This window comes from Trichomycterus rosablanca, chromosome 5 (assembly GCF_030014385.1).
Source record: "Trichomycterus rosablanca isolate fTriRos1 chromosome 5, fTriRos1.hap1, whole genome shotgun sequence".
Classification (NCBI taxonomy): Eukaryota; Metazoa; Chordata; class Actinopteri; order Siluriformes; family Trichomycteridae; genus Trichomycterus; species Trichomycterus rosablanca.
In genome coordinates, this window is record NC_085992.1 from 39,188,054 (window position 1) to 39,208,998 (window position 20,945).

Here is a 20,945-nt window from a genome sequence, read left to right on the forward strand (position 1 = left end):
AGCGACTTACATTACAGTTACAGTATATGGTCTAAGCAATTGAAGATAGATATACTTTATTTGTCACATATACATATACAGGTGTACAGTACAATGAGATTCTTTCTGCGCATTTCCCAGCTTGTTTGGAAGCTGGGGTCAGAGCGTAGGGTCAGCCACCTTACGGCGCCCCTGGAGCAGACAGGGTTAAGGGTCTTGCTCAAGGACCCAACAGTGGCTGCATAGCAGAGCCTGGATTTGAACCCCCAATCTTCCGGTTGATAGCCCAAAGCTCTACCCACTAGGCCAGGGGTTTTCAACCTGTGGGGCGCGCCCCCCGTGGGGGGGTGCGAGCGGCTGACCAGGGGGGCGTGGCACCACGAGATTATTATTATGAACCGGTGGCACACGAGACTGGCGCACCAGGCATTCGCGATCAAGCCGTGGTTCACCAAGGGGAGGGGGACGTAGCGAAAGCCGTGCCACTTCTAGGGGAGGGGGGTGTGGCGAAAGCAGCACTTGGCATACGCGAGTGCTGCTCCACCAAGGGGAGGGGGCGTGGCGCGAGGGGGGCGCAAGTTGCGCCTGGCACACGAAGGGGGGCGCATGCCTAAAAAAGGTTGAAAACCCCTGCACTAGGCTACCACTAGGGTTAAGGGCCTTGCTCAAGGGTCCAAAAGCAGCAACCTGGCAGTGGTGTACCTTAACCACTAGGCTACTGCAAGCAGTTGTTACAAAGCTTAGAGTTTATATTGTAATAAATTCAAGAGAAATGCAAAACAGAAGCATTTAAACTGGTCTTTTTTTTCTTTCCCTTAATTTTTTTTCCCCCTAATCTAGTCGTGTCCAATTACCCTGATTGCGTCCTCTATACTGATTCGAACCTTCACCGCTGACTGAGGCCGCCTCTCAAATGACATGCTCCGGCACGTACAGTCAGTACAGACCGCATTTTTCACCTGCACGAGTCGAGTTCACACACTGACGAGCACTGTGCATGGAGGGCCACACCCCCATCAGCATTATTCCTCAGCCCTCTGCAGGCGCCATCAGTCAGCCAGCAGGGGCCGCCGTTGCACCAGTTATGAGGACCCATGATCCGACTTTTTTACCCTCTAACCCTGAACAACAGCCAATCGTTGTTCATGCTGCTGCCCAGCCCAGTTGGAAAGGCAGAGCTGAGATTAGATACGATGTATTCGAAACCCCAACTCTGGCGCGCTAGTGTACTTTACCACTGCGCCACCTGAGCGGCCCTAGAGTGGTCTTTTGATTATTGGCCCTTACTGAACCATATCATTAAAACCAACAATAAATGGAAGGAAAAAATATGTTATGGACATGGACGGCCCCGCCTGGGGATCAAACCCAGGACCTTCTTGCTGTGAGGCGTCAGTGCTGCCCGCCGAGCCACCGTGCCGCCTTAACAGCAAGTCCCTTTGGATAATATTTTTTACTTATTTCTTGACGGAAACGGTTGTTACTCGTAACACAAAGATTCATCAGTTCACAAGTTTTAATGTCAAACACAGTCATGGACAATTTTGTATCTCCAATTAACCTCACTTTACATTTACATTTTCGGCATTTAGCAGACGCCTTCATCCAAAGCGACTTACAGTACAGTTACAGTATACAATCTGAGCAATTGAGGGTTAAGGGCCTTGCTCAAGGGCCCAACAGCAGCAACCGGTCAGTGGTGAGGCTTGAACCAGCGACCTTGTGATTACTAGTCCAGTACTCTAACCACTAGGCTACGACTCGCATGTCTTTGGACTGTGGGAGGAAACCGGAGCTCCCAGAGAAAACCCACTCAGACACGGGGAGAACATGCAAACTCTACACAGAAAGGACCCGGGCCCTTACTGAACCATATCTTTAAAACCAACAATAAATGAAAGGAAAAAATGTTATAATGTTTTTTTAATTGACCAAGAATTTAAGAGGAATATCTGAGTACTGTGGTGTTATTAATATTACAAAGCTTTACAACTTCTTCTGCAGACAAAGATTTGTAAGTTAAATAATAAACAGTATAAAGTCAGAAAACAAACAGGGTTTTTTTTCCACCTACTTTGTGCTTTTCTTATAGAAGGGTAGCGTTACATGGCTGAGCTGCTGGAAGTCGGTGGGTTCAGCAGAGATCGCCTGTCTCTTGGTGCGCTGATGTTCCTGTAGCTCACAGGCTTTCTGCGCTCTCTGAGATGCTGGTCTGATTACTGAGCGATATTTATCCAATTCATTCTGCAGCTTCTGGATCAGCTCGTCTTTCTGATCCAGTTCCAATTCCAGTTCATCAATGAGTTCATCTCTCTGTCTCAGCTCCTCTATCTTCTCCTGTAGCGCGTACTGTAGGTCCCTCAGCGTGCCCATGATCTCCAGCTCCCTGCAGCCGCGATACTTTCCCAACTTTCACCGCTGCTACTCCTGAATGAATCAAAACGAACCACTTGTTGCGCTTAAACAAGCTCAGGAACGACGCCGACGTGCTGGTAAAAGCTGCCGTTGTTCGCGCTGGGACTGGATGATGGGAACCGAATCGGAACGCATCGGTGCTGGAGAATGTCATGTAGTTCTCCCGCTGTGACTGACTGACACTTCCAGCACCGTCTCGTGTGCGCGCGTCCGAGCGAGCGTGCGTCATTCAGGATTCCTCAGCTACAACCAATTACTCGCACACGACACACTACTACATACATACTACATACTACCATACTACACAGTATGAACACCGCGTTACGATACTGACCGTGCTGAACGTTTCTGACATACTTTAAAGTGTGGAAGTATAGTAGGTTGGTAACTGGGGCATGCTAAGTACATCACTGACCGCCTTTCTCTTCCTCTCAGTTCTAATAATGGCAATATCACATAGCAACACGTATTTCCCTATCTAAATAATCAGTCTGAACATACAGTTTTCACAGTCACAGGGCAGTGGTTAAGGTATTGAACTAGAAGGTTGCTGGTTCAAGCCCCACCACTGTCAACCTGGGCCCCTGAGCAAGGCCCTTTACCCTCAATTGCTTAAATTATATTTAGTCATAACTGTAAGTCACACTTTCACTTTCTTAACCGCTTATCCAAATAGGGTCGTGGGGGGAGCCTATCCCAGCTTTTCAGTGGGCGCAAGGCACACAGTAACACGCCAGTCTATCGCAGGGCACACACACACATACACACACCCATTGACCTGTAGGGCTATTCAGTGTCTCCAATTAACCTGACTGCATGTTTTTGGACTGTGGGAGGAAACCCACGCAGACACGGGGAGAACATGCAAACTCCCCGTCTGTGGATCGAACCCAGGACCTTCTTGCTGTGAGGCGTCAGTGCTGCCCACCGAGCCACCGTGCCGCCTTAACTGCAAGTCGCTTTGGATAATATTTTTTACTTATTTCTTAGGAGTTTAACGTCATGTTTTACACACTTTGGTTACATTCATGACGGAAACGGTTGTTACTCGTAACACAAAGATTCATCAGTTCACAGGTTTTAATGTCAAACACAGTCATGGACAATTTTGTTTCTCCAATTAACCTCACCTATGCTGTAATAATTAGGGCTGCCAGAGTCTAAAACTCTCTGTAAAACTGATATTTTTCTCAACTCGCATTTTACATTTTTAACTACAGTTTCTGTTGTTTTACCCAGAGGTCCTTCTGATGGAAACCTGTTTACCTGCCCGAGGTTAAGGAATGAAATCGAGACTGCCGTGCCAACAATGCTGCTCCTGCCGGATGTGACAGATCCTGGTGTGTTTGCACCAAGAATGTCAAGAACTCACTACAGACTTTATTACAGACTGGACTGAATAATAACTCTATTATTATTTATTTATTTCTTATTGCTAGTTATAACTTTTAGTTCATTTTAATTTTGTGTTTGTATGATTCGTGTAAATCTTATTCATTGAAAGTATCCTCCAGACCACCCAAGAAGGATGGGTCCCTGCTGAGTCTGGTTCCTCGCAAGGTTTCTTCCTGTAATTTTCAGGGAGTTTTCCCTTGCCACTGTCGCCCTCGGCTTGCTCAACAGGGGTTTTTGTATCTGTTGGTCCTGGATTTTGTAAAGTTGCTTTGAGACCATGTCTATTGTAAAAAGCGCTATATAAATACATTTGACTTGATTTGACTTGACTAACTGCATGTCTTTGGACTGAGGGAGGAAACCGGAGCTCCCAGAGTAAACCCACTCAGACACGGGGAGAACATGCAAACTACACAGAAAGGACCCGGACTGCTCCACCTGGGGATTGAACCCAGGACCTTCTTGCTGTGAGGCAACAGTGCTACCCCACTTTGGATAAAAAGCTATTTTTGAGTAGTGGTTAAGGTACTGGACCAGTAATCAGAAGGTTGTCGGTTCTAGCCCCACACCACTGTCAAATTGTCACTTTTGGGCCCCTGAGCAAGGCCATTAACCCTCAACTGCTTGAAACGTATAAATGTAAGCCAATTCAGATAAAACGTGCTAAATGCTGGAAATGTGTCTTATTTGCATTTTACCTAATGTCCCTGCTTAAAAAAACTGGACTGTCATTTGATGACCAGCATGTAACGATTGGTCAAAATAAATGAATAAAAAATTTGGTCTTTAAAAATGTAAGCATTTAAATTAGAGTTAGAAATGAGTCCTAATTAGACAATATCTTTGTTAGTCTTGCATTGTTTAACAGTCAACATTTTCTGCAGTCTGTGTTTGGGAATAAATAATAGGTTTTTTGTATGTTTGTTTGTTTTCCTTCTTACTTCTTATCAGAACAGCAAACAATCTGAAATGGTGACTCACGTGGTGCAGTGGTCTAATCCCACCATAAAGGCTATCTAGTTAGAATCTCAGCTGTGATATCAACCCGGCTGGACGTCTAGGCACAATTGGCCGCAGCTGAAGTGGATTCCGCATTGTCGCTGCAAAAGCATGAGTGGTGGATGATTGCTTAACTCTTTACTGCTCTCTGTGAGAGTTTACTACTACCTGGTAAAAAGAAGAAGCCAGTGACTGAGGGGTGTGTGCTAGTCTGCAGCTCTTATAAGTCAGATCAGGGGTGATGTTGAATAGGAAATTGAAAATGACTAAATTGGGGGAAAAGAAACAAATAAATAAAAACAAGATTGTTAAATGCATTATTTGTGCTTCTGCTAGAGGTGACAGTTGTACACCAAACAAAATCCTCACTCAAGGAGAAGTACAATTACCCAAAACTTACTTACTTACACTTGCTTGACGTATGATTTTTAATTTTTCAAATTTGAATTTAAGAAGTACTTGCTTAAAGGTTTACCTACATTATGAGATACAAAATTGTCCATGACTGTGTTTGATATAACCTTGTGAACTGATGAATCTTGTGATGAGTAACTACCGTTTCTGTCGTGGATGTAACCAAAGTGTAAAACATGACGTTAAAATCCTAATAAACAAACTTACTTCAAGACAGATCTAACAGTTACCTGACAAACTCAGACCTTGCTTAAATTATTTGTTTGCCTAAGGGTTGCCAGATTTTTAAGTTCTTAATGAGTACTCATATATTTATTGGTGGTGATGGACCTACCATGACCTTGACTGGGGAAAGGAGTGAGTTGAATGAAAAACGAGTTATTTGCTCTCCAGCTCTTGGCCCCCACCATAGCAACTGAAGTATGAAACTGTCTGCAGACTAATTGTTTTTTTTGGATAAATTGTACTAAGAGGAACGTTTGAAGTGGTTGCTATACTATTGTAAATAGCAAAATAGGATGTATAATGCACATTTATTTTATGAGAAAAACACTACAGAAAACAGGACCAATGACATAATTGTGCCTTTTAATTTGTTGTTAAGAAAGATACAACATGCTCATTTTGATTTGCAGCATTAATATATAGAACTTGTGTTATGTAATGTAAAGTGTTCCTATATACACATCGTGTTCCTATATACACATCGTTCATCACTGACGATGTGTCCAAGCCGCACCGTCAAGGTGTTTCATGGAACTGTGTTATGTAATGTAAAGTGTTCCTATATACATTTTATTATAGTAATTAAATACTTTTCTCCTACACATTTTTAAAATATTGTTTATACTAATAATTATAAACCTTTTGTTGATATTTTAAGTACTTTTCATATGTATAAAACATTAGGAACATAGTAAACCTGTATTATACAGAACTAGTAATCCGACAAAAACAGCATATTTATTTAGTGAAAGCTTTTGTTTCCACACACTTGGGTGTTTCGGTGGCTCTGATTTTCAATCCTAAGAGTTTTGCCATGTTTATCTTGCCCTCACATTTGATTTACTTCAAGACAAATCTAACAGTTTTCTGACAAACTCAATAAGGTGTTCAGACTTTGCGTAAATTATTTGTTTGCATAAGTAAAGTAGGGTTGCCAGATTTTTCAGCTCTTAATGAGGTCTCTCATTTTCTTGGTGATGATGGACCTAACATGACCTTGACTGTGGGAAGGAGTTAGTTGATTGAAAAACTAGTTATATGAGCTCCAACTTTTGCCCCCCACAATAGCAACTGAAGAATAGACCTGCCTGCAGACTAGTTTTTTGCAGAGGTGGAAAGTAACGAATCACATTTACTCGCGTTACTGTAATTAAGTAGTTTTTTTGTGTACTTGTACTTTTTAAAGTAGATTTTACAACCAGTAATTTTACTTTTACTTGAGTATGTTTTGTATTAAGAATTGTAATTCGCTACATTTTAAATAACATCCGTTACTGAGTAAAAAAATAAAAAAACGCAAAAAACAATCGCGTCTGGGAAACTGCTGCAGTGAATTTTGAGATGGAAAATAAACTGGTGCTAAAATAAAGGAGCTGTAATCTAGGTATAGAGTAGGGAAGGGCGATTTTAAAAGTTTAACATGTTTGGAGTTTGATGTTTCGTTATTTGACAACATAGTCTGATGTGAAAGAATGGCAAAGTTTTGTCTTACATCTTGAAGGTTTTCTTTGGGTCATTTAGTGAAAGCCACATAACCTTGCCTTGTTTTGAGTTATGAGATTTGCAGTATGACTTGTTTGGTATTTGTTGGTGATGAAAAGAAGTCTGGTCTATAGAATCCACAATTAATGCCAACTTCAGTGGTTAACACAGTTTGAAAAAGTTTTATGGGATGGTCTGTACTAAAATAACACATTACACATCCCTAAATATTTTAAATGTTGTATCAACATGTTTTTTTCTATTATATCTTAATTAAAAACAATCACTGTGAGATATATCCACTTGTCCTGTTTGCATTACACAGAAGAGACACCCTGTTAAAAAAGTAACTAAGTAACGTTTACTCTGAGTACATTTTAAATGAGTTACTTTTTACTTTACTTTTTACTTGATTTTTAGACTAGTAATTGTACTCATACTTAAGTAAAAATTCATTAAAGTCATAGTACTTTTACATGAGTACAATATTTTAGTACTCTTTCCACCTCTGGTTTTTTGTTTATGGATAAATTGTACTAAGAGGAACGTTTGAAGCGTTTGCTGTACTACTTTAAATAGCAGAATGTATAATGCAAATGTGTTATCATTTATTAAAACCATTTTTAAGAAAACAATACAGAAAACAGGACCAATGACATCATTGTTCCTTTTTTTTGTTGGTAAACCAGATACAACATGCTCATTTTGATTTGCGGCATTAATATATAGAACTTGTTTTATTTAATGTAAAGTGTTTATATATACATTTTATTAAAGTTATTAAATACTTTTCTCCTATCCATTTCTCCTATCAATTTTTAAACATTAAACATTAGAGACGTAGTGAACCTGACAAAAAAACAGCGTATTTATTTAGTGAAAGCTTTTGTTTTCATACATAAGGGTTTTTCAGTGGCTCTAATTTTCAATCCCTGGGAACTTTTTTTGCCGTCACATTTGATTTACTTCAAGACAGATCTAACAGTTACCTGACAAACTCTATAAGATGTTCAGACTTTGCTTAAATTATTTGTTTGCCTAAGTAAAGTAGGGCTGCCATATTTTTAAGCTCTAAATGAGTTCTCTCATTTTTCTTGGTGGTGATGGACTTACCATGACCTTGACTGGGGGAAAGAGTTAGTTATATAAAAAACTAGTTATATGCTGGATTTTATAAACAAATACACCAATTGTGTGATTAAAGAGCAATCTGTTGTGTCACCGGAATAATTTGAATGTGTTTTATGTTTTGAAATTTGGCAATATGGATAAATATACACTGATCAGCCATAACATTAAAACCTCCTTGTTTCTACACACACTGTCTATTTTATCAGCTCAACTTACCATAGAAGCACTTCGTAGTTCTTCTACTGACTGTAGTTCATCTGTTTCTCTGCATGCTTTGTTAGCCCCTTTCATGCTGTTCTTCAATGGCCAGGACTCTCCCAGGACCACTACAGAGCAGGTATTATTTGGGTGGTGGATCATTCTCAGTACTGCAGTGACACTTACATGGTGGTGGTGTGTTAGTGTGTGTTGTGCTGGTATGAGTGGATAAGACACAGCAGCGCTGATGCAGTTTTTAAACACCTCACTGTCACTGCTGGAGTAAGAATAGTCCACCAACCAAAATATATAAAGCCAACAGCGCCCCGTGGGCAGCGTCCTGTGACCACTGATGAAGGTCTCGAAGATGACCAACTCAAACAGCAGCAATAGATGAGCGATCGTCTCTGACTTTACATCTACAAGGTGGACCAACTAGGTAGGAGTGTCTAATAGAGTGGACAGTGAGTGGACACGGTGTTTAAAAACTCCAGCAGCGCTGCTGTGTCTGATCCACTCATACCAGCACAACACACACTAACACACCACCACCATATCATTGTCACTGCAGTGCTGAGAATGATTCACCTCCTAAATAATATCTGCTCTGTGGTGGCCCTGTGGGGGTCCTGACCATTCAAGAATAGGGTAAAAGCAGGTTAAAACAGTATGCAGAGAAACATATGGACTACAAAGTACTTCAATATGGTAAGTGGAGCTGATAAAATGGACAGTGAGTGAAGAAACAAGGGGGTGGTTTTAATGTTATGGCTGATCAGTGTTCTTAATAAAAGATTTTACAATGTTTGCCAAAATAACATGTTTTACATTTATTAATACATAAATGTCTAGTAGCATTATATAAATAGTAACCAGTGGCATGTGGAACTGTGTGGCTAAACCTGCTGAACCACCAACCCCAAACTTAACGTAACATAATATAACATAAGTATGCCTGGAAGTGCAATTTATTGGTAAATTAGAACAAATTAAAAACAAAATTACCCACTTACAGTGTATGTATGTATGTATGTATGTGTGTAAGATAGCCATTGCATCAGCTATTCATACAACTCTTATCTAAAGCTTCATGTTGAAAGCTGATTAAAAATTTCCCATGGAATGAAAATTCCCAGAAGACATCCTGTTTTTATGACTCATGGATGAAATCATTAAATGGTTAGTACAAAAGAAAACATCTAAAAGAGCTGAACATGAATTGTTTTATCTGTTCTTGTCAGACAGATTCTGTCATGTTTGTAGGAGATCATTTCTCTTATCTCCGCCCTTGAGAAGACCGCTCTGTGAGGCAGGCTTTGAATTTCACCTCTATAAACTTTTCCTGTATGGCTCTTCCTCTGTGGATCGATTGTAAGGGGATCTGGTGTAACATGATGAGTGCTGCTGATCTCTGGTGCCACAGAACCAAACCGGCCAGTGTTCTCGCAATGACCCCTAAATCACTCAGACTGGATAAACAGCAGCATCTCCATGAGCAACGCCAGGGTGGAAACGGTGCCTTGGGATGGCTCAGACTAACTGAGAATAAATAAAAAAAGGCTATTTTTTAAGTAGAACATGGCGTACCATGACAAATTGTATCAACATAAATGTCTTGTTTTCTTTTTCTCATAAATAGAAAATGCATGTCTTTGTTAAAGTTCTGCTATTGTACAGCGTCCTCTGCTGTGGTAAAATAGCTAAACATGACTGTTGTCCTTTAATGATCCCAGAGTTTTTCTTTTCCTCATTGCTAGGCAACTAATCACCAGTTGCTTCATCTGGACGGTCATGTGGAGCAGATAAGCATTTAATGTTCATGCTTGAGTGTGGTGAAGTGGTCAAAATCTCAGTATAGTATATAAATAATAACAGTAAGAAATGAAAGAGTCTAGTGGACCTTAAAATCAGGGGAAAAAATCGTATTGTGAACCTAGTATCGTGAATCGCATCGCATCGTGGGTAGAGTGTATCGCTACATCCCTAATATTTAACAGTGTTTGCCATAGAAATTACTGTGATCAGTAATTTAACTGTCTTGTTCTTGTTCTCTCTCTCTCTCTCTCTCTCTCTCTCTCTCTCTCTCTCTCACACACACACACACACACACTAAAAGATCAGCTTTTCATGAATATTTTATGTACAATGAGGTAAATAATGGTTTTTTTTGCCTTTCAGACTGTTAAACAAGTGATATGCAGTGATGGAAAGCAACAACACGACTGGTTCTAACACACACAAAAATACTTCAGTGCTAACAACTCCCTTTTATGAAGAAACAATCACCTGCAAAGTGAGAGTGTGTATGTGAGTAGGTAAGTTAAAAGCCCATTAGGTTAAAATTTGTGACCATGCATTTGTAAGGCACCTAAATGTACCACCATAACCTAAATCACCATACTGCATGAAGTACTACTCCAGTTTCCTTTTATTCCCCAAAAAGTGTCAGTAGGTGGACTAAGTGCTCATAGTTGCTCCAAGGTAAACGTTAGTAAATGTGTGATGCCCTTTAATGTACTGGCACTCGGGTCAAGTCGTATTCAAGACTTGCTGCCAGTGTTTCAGAAATTACCCTGGAGAGAAGGGAAGACGATTACACGGGTGCCTGCAGTGTGTCGAGTGTCAAGCTGGATCTCGAAAAAACCCTATATACCCTATATGTCAGGACATAAACATACACTTAATGAGTAGATCCAATAATTGATCACGCTTTACTGGCGTCCAACAGTAATATTGGTTTAAAAATCTACAATAATTTACTATGACATGCCCACTATTATTATTATTATTATTATTACAATCATTTATGTATTTATTTAGTGTTTGTTTAACTTTATTTTATTTCATTTGCATGTTTTACCACTGATATATCCTGGTCATGGTTGCTGTGGGTCTAACTTTGCTGTAATCACTAAGCACAATGCAATAACATACCCCAGGACAAGATGCCAATCCATCGCGACGCCCTGCACGCCCATCCAGCCAATAGTCAAGTCAAGTCAAATTTATTTGTATAGCGCTCTTTACAATAGACATTGTCTCAAAGAAACTTTACAGAATCCAGGACCGACAGACCAAAAACCCCTGTTGAGCAAGCCGAGGATGACAGTGGCAAGGGAAAACTCCCTTAAAATTACTGAAAGAAACTTTGAGAGGAACCAGACTCAGCAGGGACCTGTGCTCTTTGGGTGGACAACTGGAATGAACAGGATTTACACACACACACAAAAATAAATAAATAGCACTGCTGGGGATTCGAACCCTGGACCCCAGTAGTAGTGGACTAACGTAATTTAACACTGTGCCACCCGAATATTTGTTTAGTATTTTTATACTGGGGCCTGTACAATAATAGTAATGCGAATGTACCAGACTACAAATATTGATATAAAGGCAATTAATCGTGGTTGTTTTAAGTAATCACACTTATGTCACTAGAAAACATTGTCATAACTGGTACAGAACTGGTAGTACTGTGGAGGGGACATAAACACATTTAAATTTCATGAATCATTACTGGATTATCTACCTATTATTATCTCGTTATAAAAATTATCCTAAATGAGGTAATTAATCTTATATTAGAAGGATGTATTAGTGTCACGTCTGGCTTCTCATTAGACTTTAAACAGTTGTTAATCCCCCCAGTGAGGCCTTCAGCCAGCATTTATCTGTACACATCATCAACAGTACAGTAGTGCTCTTATAAAAACACTGAGGTCATGTCTTCTCCCAAACACCTTTTAACTAAGAGAACTATTCAACAAGCTTTTCCTTTCTTTATACTATTGACTTTATATTAGAACTTTTAAACTAGGCACAAAAACTTGTATTATTATTTTATTTATTTAACCTTTACTTAACCAGGCAAGTCATTAAGAACTGCCTTTATTTACAATGACAGCCTGGCAAAAGGCAAATGTAATTATCTGTAATTTGTTTTTTAAAAGTTGTCTTAGAAATAAATGTATCCAGCCTTAGAGTTTCTTGCAGTTTGTTCCAGTCTATGGCTGCAGCCCCTTGAAATGATGACTGACCAAAAATGGTGTTCGTTTTAGGAACCTTTAGTGAAATACGACGAGCAGCGCGAGTATAATAAACTGAAGATGAGGTTTGCAATAAATGACACAAATAGGAAGGAGACAAACCAAGCAGGGTTTTGTATATGAGCATAAACCAATGAATAGCACGACGAGTGTGTAAAGATGGCCAGTTCACAGTAGAATAAAGGGTACAGTGATGTGTTTTATATGGAGCATTTATCGCAAACGGAATGGCAGAGTGATAAAGTACGTCAAGTTTCAGAAGATCACTTTTTCGAGCTGACCTGCATATAACATCACCAAAATCTAACAAGGGGAGGATGGTCATTGTACAAGTTTCAGTTTAGCAGATCGGCTAAGAGAGGCCCGCATTCTAAACAGAGAGCCTATTTTTGATCTAACATTAGATTGTAATTTACTAATGTGATATGAAAATGTCAGTGTGCCATCTAGCCATATGCCCAAATATTTATACTCAGAGACCTGACTTCAAGTAGCCCCATCGACAGTGATGATGTCATGGACTGCTTGGTGAACCAGACCTCTTTTGCCAAACCACATAACCTTAGTCTTGGTGGTATTTAACACAAGATCTAAATTAGAAACACTGGATTTACATTCATTTCAACACTGAACTGTAAAATTCCTTGATAGATTTGAGTGTTTTGGCTCCTTTCGTGAAGACTAATGCTGTTTACAGTATTTTCAATTGTGCCAGTACATCAGGACAAAATGCTATAGAGTTGTGATTGTCTATTTACAGTAAAACATATAGAATTCTAATAAGCAAACCTCAGATGTGGGTCATTAACAATCTTAAATAGTTAAGGGATTGTGACCAGTGACCTAAAACAGGGGTTTTTAACCTGTGGGAGTACCTGTTCGGGGGGCATGACATTACGAGATTTTTTTTTACTTTTAAAACTAAAGCAATTCATTTTTCACCCACAAGACACATATTTGATTAGTCTCACTGACCACGCACACATGCACATTTAATGTTATCCGGTACAGTCTGGAAAAAAACTTAAAAATAGGGCTAAAAGCGAAGATAAATCTGTGACAAAACAATGACTGCTGTTATAGCGGCCGTGTGTGTGTTTAAGAGAGGTGTTCTGTTCACAGTATCGGTATAAGTGAGTCAGGAGTCGATTCATATGAAGCAAAACGTAAGTTTCTTTTCTCAGTCATCTCTCCGTGTTTACCATTATTAATTAATGTCGCGGTTTAAAATAAACAACAGCTACTACAGAACATTTTGTGTGACTCGCTTACCTTAAAATGCTCAGGCTTAATTAAACTGGCTATTTCCACAGAGCGGTAGCCGAGTCAGACTCGTTCTGCATGTGTAGCTAAAAGTTTTCGGTCAGCACACGGAGGAGGGCACGTGTCCAAAAAGGCTGAAAACCCCTGGCCTAAAATACTGGTGGTGACAACTTTTATTACAAACAAGGTGTTTGAACTATACAAATAAAAACATCTGGTTCATGAAGTCCTTATTACTCTGCGTCACTTCGTTGTGTTTACATACTCTAAATGCCTAACATCCTGAGTGCATCAGTGGTCATACAACAATACAAACATTATTTATTGGACACTTTTTTAAATGGACACAGTTTTGGATACTCTGGAGCCATGAATTTAACATTAAGGGAGACCAAATCAACTGGGATTAAGGGAGGGGCACTCTAAAACATCCCTTCCATATTACACAAATTACACAAAGCTAGTGAGTGGAATACGTTTACAGTATGATAACTTTTAGATCATTATATTTGGAAGACATGCCCCCCTCCTCTCTCTCACTCTCTGGGCAGCGTCCTGTGACCACTGATGAAGGTCTAGAAGATGACCAACTCAAACAGCAGCAATAGACGAGCGATCGTCTCTGACTTCACATCTACAAGGTGGACCAACTAGGTAGGAGTGTCTAATAGAGTGGACATGGTATTTAAAAACTCCAGCAGCGCTGCTGTGTCTGATCCACTCATACCAGCACAACACACACTAACACACCACCACCATGTCAGTGTCACTGCAGTGCTGAGAATGACCCACCACCTAAATAATACCCACACTGTAGTGGTCCTGTGGGAGTCCTGACCATTGAAGAACAGCATGAAAGGGGGCTAACAAAGCATGCAGAGAAACATATGGACTACAGTCAGTAATTGTAGAACTACAAAGTGCTTCTATATGGTAAGTGGAGCTGATAAAATGGACAGTGAGTGTAGAAACAAGGAGGTGGTTTTAATGTTATGGCTGATCTGTGTATATAGTAATTACGGCCTCGCTCTGGACTTATTCATTTGTTTTTAGTATCCAGTGGATCAGGCACCACCCAGTAACATTACGTGCAGAGCAGGAATACACCCTGAAAGTGTGCCAATCCATTACACATGCTTACTTCATTAAAACAATCACTCGCATGTGCACTCTAAAAATTAGAAGCACTAACATGTACTCTTTTGTCACTGAAGTAATATACTAATGCAAAAGTAAAGAGTTTCTACATTTGTATGTACACTGATTAGGCAAAACATTATAACCACCTTTCTAATATTGTGTTGGTTCCCCTTTTGCTGCCAAAACAGCCCTGACCATCGAGGCATGGACTCCACTAGACCCCTGAAGGTGTGCTGTGGTATCTGGCACCAAGATGTCAGCAGCAGATCCTTTAACTCCTGTAAGTTGTGCGGTCTGGCCTCCATGGATCGGACTTGTTTGTCCAGCACATCCCATAGACGACTGGATTGAGAGCTGTGAAATTTGGAGGCCAAGTCAACACCTCAAACTCGTTGTTGTGCACTGCAGACTGGGAACACCCCAAAAGAGCTGCAGTTTTGGAGATGCTCTGACCCAGTCGTCTAGCCATCACAAATTTTGCCCTTGTCAGACTCGCTTAAATCCTTACACTTGCCCATTTTTCCTGCTTCTAACACATCAACTTTGAGGATGAAATGTTCACTTGCTGCCTAATATATCCCACCCACTAACAGGTGCTGTGATGAAAAGATAATCAGTGTTATTCACTTCACCTGTCAGTGGTCATAATGTTATGCCTCACCGGTGTATATTTACATGGAAAACTAAAAAAAGTATTTACAGTATGGCAGTCTATTATGCACCTTTAATGACCTTAAGCTACAATAATATACATTCTAATATAGAAATGTTCAAACAAAAGGTGCAAAGTATGCCCCATTGAGAGTACCACACAGAAACAGTACACTTTAGTGTGGGTGCTATTGCTTTCTAGAGGTGAAAGGAAACTGAAGTAGCCAAAAAAAACTTTATGGAACATAGGGGAACATACCACACTCCTTACAAACTGTGCTGGAAGGGGAGTGATCGGAAACAGTAAAATATGGGTTTGCTGCCCTCATGTGGTGGCTTACCAGGCAACACTTAGTGATTTCATATTGATAATGTTCAGTGTCTTACATTTGTTATAGCATAACAATATCACAGATCTGTACTAATCCAGTACTAATACTGATACACTGAAAAACTTGACAAACAGGAATTTAAATAGTTACAGTGTGATGGGAGCAGCTTGATGACTGATGTGTGCATGGATATGAAGTATTAAGTTAGTCAACACAAGGTCAAGGCAGAAAGTGTCAGCAGATTTAGATAGCAAAAATCTAAACTTCTTTAATACTCATCCCATATTTAAGGCCAGTATTAGCACTCAGTATTGGATTGGTGCATCTGTAATTACAAATATTACATCACATCTGTCAAGCATGGGAATTAAATTTTCTGTGATAGCGCAGGAAAACAAGTAATCCTAAAAGTGCATTTAGTTAGTTTGGATACATACTACGCCTCTTATCTAAATTTCAGGCGGGGCAGAGATAACTATCCTCACAAATGGGTTTCCTGAGGAACTCTAAGCACATTTACTTGGATGTGAAGCATAAACCTTCAAAAGCTAAAATTTATTTACTTAATTATTTATGTTTAGATCATAGTTGTGATACATCCAGAGACCAAATTCACTGCGGGGACTTATACACTCAGCCATAAAATTAAAACCACCTCCTTGTTTCTACACTCACTGTCCATTTTATCAGCTCCACTTACCATATAGAAGCACTTTGTAGTTCTACAATTACTGACTGTAGTCATAATTTCTCTGCATGCTTTGTTAGCCCCGTTCACCCTGTTCTTCAATGGTCAGGGCCCCCACAGGACCACCACAGAGCAGGTATTATTTAAATGGTGGATTATTCTCAGCACTGCAGTGACACTGACATGGTGGTGGTGTGTTGTGCTGGTATGAGTGGAATACCCTGTATACTCACTGTCCACTCAATTAGACACTCCTACCTAGTTGGTCCACCTTGTAGATGTAAAGTCAGAGACGATCGCTCATCTATTGCTGCTGTTTGAGTTGGTCATCTTCTATAACTTCACCAATGGGGCGCTGTTGGCTGTATATATTTTTGGGTGGTGGACTATTCTCAGTCCAGCAGTGACAGTGAGGTGTGTAAAAACTCCATAAGCATTGCTGTGTCTTCTGCACTCATACCAGCACAACACACACTAACACACCACCACCATGTCAGTGTCACCGCAGTGCTGAGAATGATCCACCACCCAAATAATACCTGCTCTGTGGTGGTCCTGTGGGGGTCCTGACCATTGAAGAAGAGCATGAAAGGGGCTAACAATGCATGCAGAGAAACAGATGGACTATAGTCAGTAGCACTTAGAGGAAATCAGATTACCTGGAAAACCTATTTTGAAAATATAGATAAAATATAATAAATATAATGAAAAAAGATTTCCTAACTAACTTTGCAAGACTATTTTATGAGGGCAGTTGTAGCCTAGTGGGTAGGGTATAGGACTAGTAATCGAAAGGTCACTGGTTCAAGCCCCACCCCTGCCCTTGAGCAAGGCCTCTAACCCTTAATTGTCTAGAAAATATACGGTCACAGTATTGTAAAGTTAAAGTGAGTTAAAGTGCTTATGTCACACCCATTGACAACATGTGTATTAAATCAATAACATACGATAAATTATAGGATTATAGGCAATAGTCTTCTTCCTTCTCTGTTTCAGCATAACTGTGCTCCTGTGCACAAGGTGGGTTTGATGTAAAAGCAACTCCAGTGGCCTGCACAGAACCCTGACCTCTACCTTATTAAACACCATTGGGATTAATTATATGCTGGCTGAGAGCCAGACCTTCTGGTCCATCATCAGTGCCTAACCTCAAAAATAATTTACCTTCTAAATTATTTTAACTGAATAAGCCTGAGCCTTACACCAGTAACACGGCAAAGTGGGGGAATCAATCCACTGCAAGAAATCACATGGTCCCTCATTTACTCACAGATATGCCAGTCTGCCTAAGATGCTTTTAGAGGTTTTTGGAAAGTGATAAGAAACCTATCCATCCAAAAAGATTTAAAGTGATGCCATATAAGAATGCTGATATAAATGTATAAATTTAATTAGGGTAACAGTGCATCTGGAATCACCTGGACACACTGGGAACAAGGTGGAATACACCCTAGGCGTTGTAAAAGACACTCACATATTTGTACCCAGGGGCAATTTATAGCAGTGAGTGAGGGCAGTTGTAGCCTAGCGATTAAGGTACTGTACTAGTAATCAGAAAGTCGCTGGTTCAAGCCCCACCACTGCCAGGTTGCTGCTGTTGGACCCTTGAGCAAGGCCCTTAACCCTCAATTGCTCACACTGTATACTGTGACTACTGTAAGTCGCTTTGGATAAAAGCGTCTGCTAAATGATGAAAATGTAAATGAGTGAGGGAATTGGTTGACACCAGGCTGGCACAAGGAGACAGACTCCTCACAGACCCTGACCACTGTGACTAAAGAACAACCAATGGTTACCTAAATAAACCTTCAGTTTATGGTCCTTTTATTATTTTTGGTAGTGCCATACAGCAACATACATCCTAGGGACCAGCATTCAATCCTTTACCTCTGGTCACCTCTCAAAAATAGGCATACTGTGAATTGGCAACATTGAGACAGGTGTATATTAAACTGGGAGGCCCTGATCATGATGACAAGGTTGCTAAAGAGAAATGAATAATATATTTGCCCAAATTTAAGGAAAATGATTCATTAAGTTTTTGTAACATCATTACAACCTGTTAAATGGCAATCCATAAAATGATACTTAAGAAATCAAACATGGTTCTTCTATAGTACCAGTATAAAGTAACTGTCATGCACTACTTGAGTTAGAATTTTAATTTAATTTAATTACAACATATTCATGCAAAGTATCTAATTCATGATTCTGAAAAAATTGTTTTCCTTAGGACATTTGTGCAACAAATGACCATAATATCATTAAAATGTGACCACATAGGCCATAAGGGTCAATATAATAGGAGGCTTATAAATAATCAATGACATCTGTGAATATATTTTAGTTCAGCACTAACATCCAAAGCAGATGTTACAAAGTTAGTCATGACATTCAGTGACAAAAAATCTATCACCTAAATCTGTGTAATCAAATGAACTGGGTATTTGTGGAAAGTTGAAGTGGGAAGATCATTGTGATCAGAAATATCGGGGCAGAAACTGGAGGAAGGGTGTTGAACATATGGTCAAACAGGGCGCTCTCTAATGGCGTATCAAATATCCTCAGACAGGCTCGCGGGCGCTGCACGTTTAGAGCCTAAAAGCAGATAATGTAAGAAGCTTCCTGTGCTCACCATCCTCTGGGAACATGATGATGGGTTGGATCAATTATAGACTCTCTTTCTTCCTTTCGCGCACCCTTTCACTGGCGCACAAAGATGCATGGTCATCATCCACAAATGAGAATGAGAGCCGCGCCATTCATGCCGGTCATACCCATCTATTACGAGAGCTCAGAAACTGTCAGCACTCCCTCAGCTAAATTAATCTCATGCAAACTATTGTTCAGAATTAAAACTGATAAAAAGATAGTGGTAGCTCAGCAGTTACGGTGCTGGACTAGTAATTAGAAGGCTCAGCACTGCAAGGTTGCCACTGTTGGGCCCATGAGCCAGATCCTTAATCCACAATAGCTTGAACTGCATTCAGTTATAATTGTAAGTCATTTTAAATAAATGCATCTGCTAAATGCCACAAATGTAAATGTGAATACTGCCAAAACACTTAATGCCAATGGTTCTAACACCCAACAACCAATCAGATTAATCCCACACTTGTACTCTTCCCTGCAAAGCTATGCTCCAAATACACACTACACCCAAACATGTTTGACAAGCCAGTAACCATCTTCTTTTGACTGGTTGAATTTACATTTCCCGTCCTAATTTTTAAATATTTACCATTCACTTTGATAGGTATTTCTATTGTGTTTGCACAATGATGGGTCATTTTAGGAGCTACACCCACAATTTAGATGCACGTTGTGGGTACACAATTCCTAACTCTGCAGTCCATCTGTTGCTTTGTTTTGTTGCAATTTATTACCCCCTGTATTGCATTAATCAATGGGAAAGGACCCCCGTTTGAGCCTAAATGACCAGTTGTGTTGTGACTAATTTTTGCACTGCAGTGAAGAAACACACTGTCATGTCATTATAGCATTAGTGTTGTTGCACTCTCATATTACATTTCAATATGTTATAAAGTTTTGTTTATCTGCTGTTTTTTTTTTTACATGCTTTTAAACATGGTTTTCTTATACAGTATTGTTATGTGACATTACAATAGCTCATATATTTGAGATTTGCATTAATTTGACTAAGACATTTATTTTTTAATCAGACGCTTACTTTTGTAGTAAATACCAAAAAGAAAACAAAGGGAAACAGGGAGGAAAGTGGAATGTTAACACTTATCCTCTTTGTTTAGTATTTAGTTGAGCTAATTTTGGCAGCTATTATTTATCCAAAAGACAAGTAGTAACTTTTTTACTCAGCAGAGTGGAACAATTTCTTTTAAAAATAACCGTTAAAACCTTAACCACTGAGCTATCACTATATTGATAGTATGTATTTGAGAAAGTGATGAGGAGTAGACTTATCTTCCTCTTTGGCAGTTCTACAGTAGTGCAGGAGCAAAGTTATTGCAAAATCTTACTTTGGTCCCAGGACATCATTCATGATCAGTGCACTGTGATGGCTCACCTGTCAGATTTGGGGTATTTACGGAAGCTTTGTCTGGTTAAATCCTGGTGGGTCTGTGGTTCAGCCGAAATGCCCTGTGCGCGCCGGGTCCGCGGCTCCATCACCTGCGCGCTCGGTAACACCGACTGACACTTATGCAGCTTCCGTTTCAGCTCCTGTATCTCATCCTCCCGCTCCGCCAAGCGCCTCTCTAGATCCCGAATCCTCTCCTCCTTCAGCAGCAGGATCTTCGCGAAGTCTTCCTCCAGCTCGCTCATATTTAAACCGCGCTGGGAAAAGTTTAATCCCGAAAAGCAAGAAGCGCAACCGCACGGAGCAATGGTTCTAACTAAATCAGCCCTGTCAGTAAGAGAGTCCTCAGATCTCAGCGTGTAAGAGAGTCGATCGGTGTCGGTAATCCACGTGTTCACTGTAGATCAGATCATCTGAGACAGTTTGGAAGACGCTGGTTAGGATGATGATCATCTCTCATCAATCCACGCAGTGCTTCCAGATCTTCTTCCGCCCCGTCACTTCAGCTGAACAGTATAACAGGACAGGAA

At 40.1% G+C, this 20,945-nt stretch overlaps 1 protein-coding gene across 2 annotated transcripts in view; it reads right to left on the reverse strand.

Moving 5' to 3' along the window:
- prkg1a (protein kinase cGMP-dependent 1a) overlaps nt 1-20,660 on the reverse strand; it is a 137,641-nt gene extending 116,981 nt beyond the window's left edge. The window contains exon 1 of one of the 2 annotated variants that reach the window (XM_062996155.1): nt 20,404-20,660. In XM_062996155.1, the coding sequence (XP_062852225.1) occupies nt 20,404-20,660 (257 nt within the window). Of the gene's footprint in view, nt 1-2,053; nt 2,490-20,403 lie in introns of those variants that run through there. The other variant, XM_062996154.1, reaches the window with a different exon arrangement.
- Between the last annotated feature and the right edge of the window lie 285 nt (nt 20,661-20,945).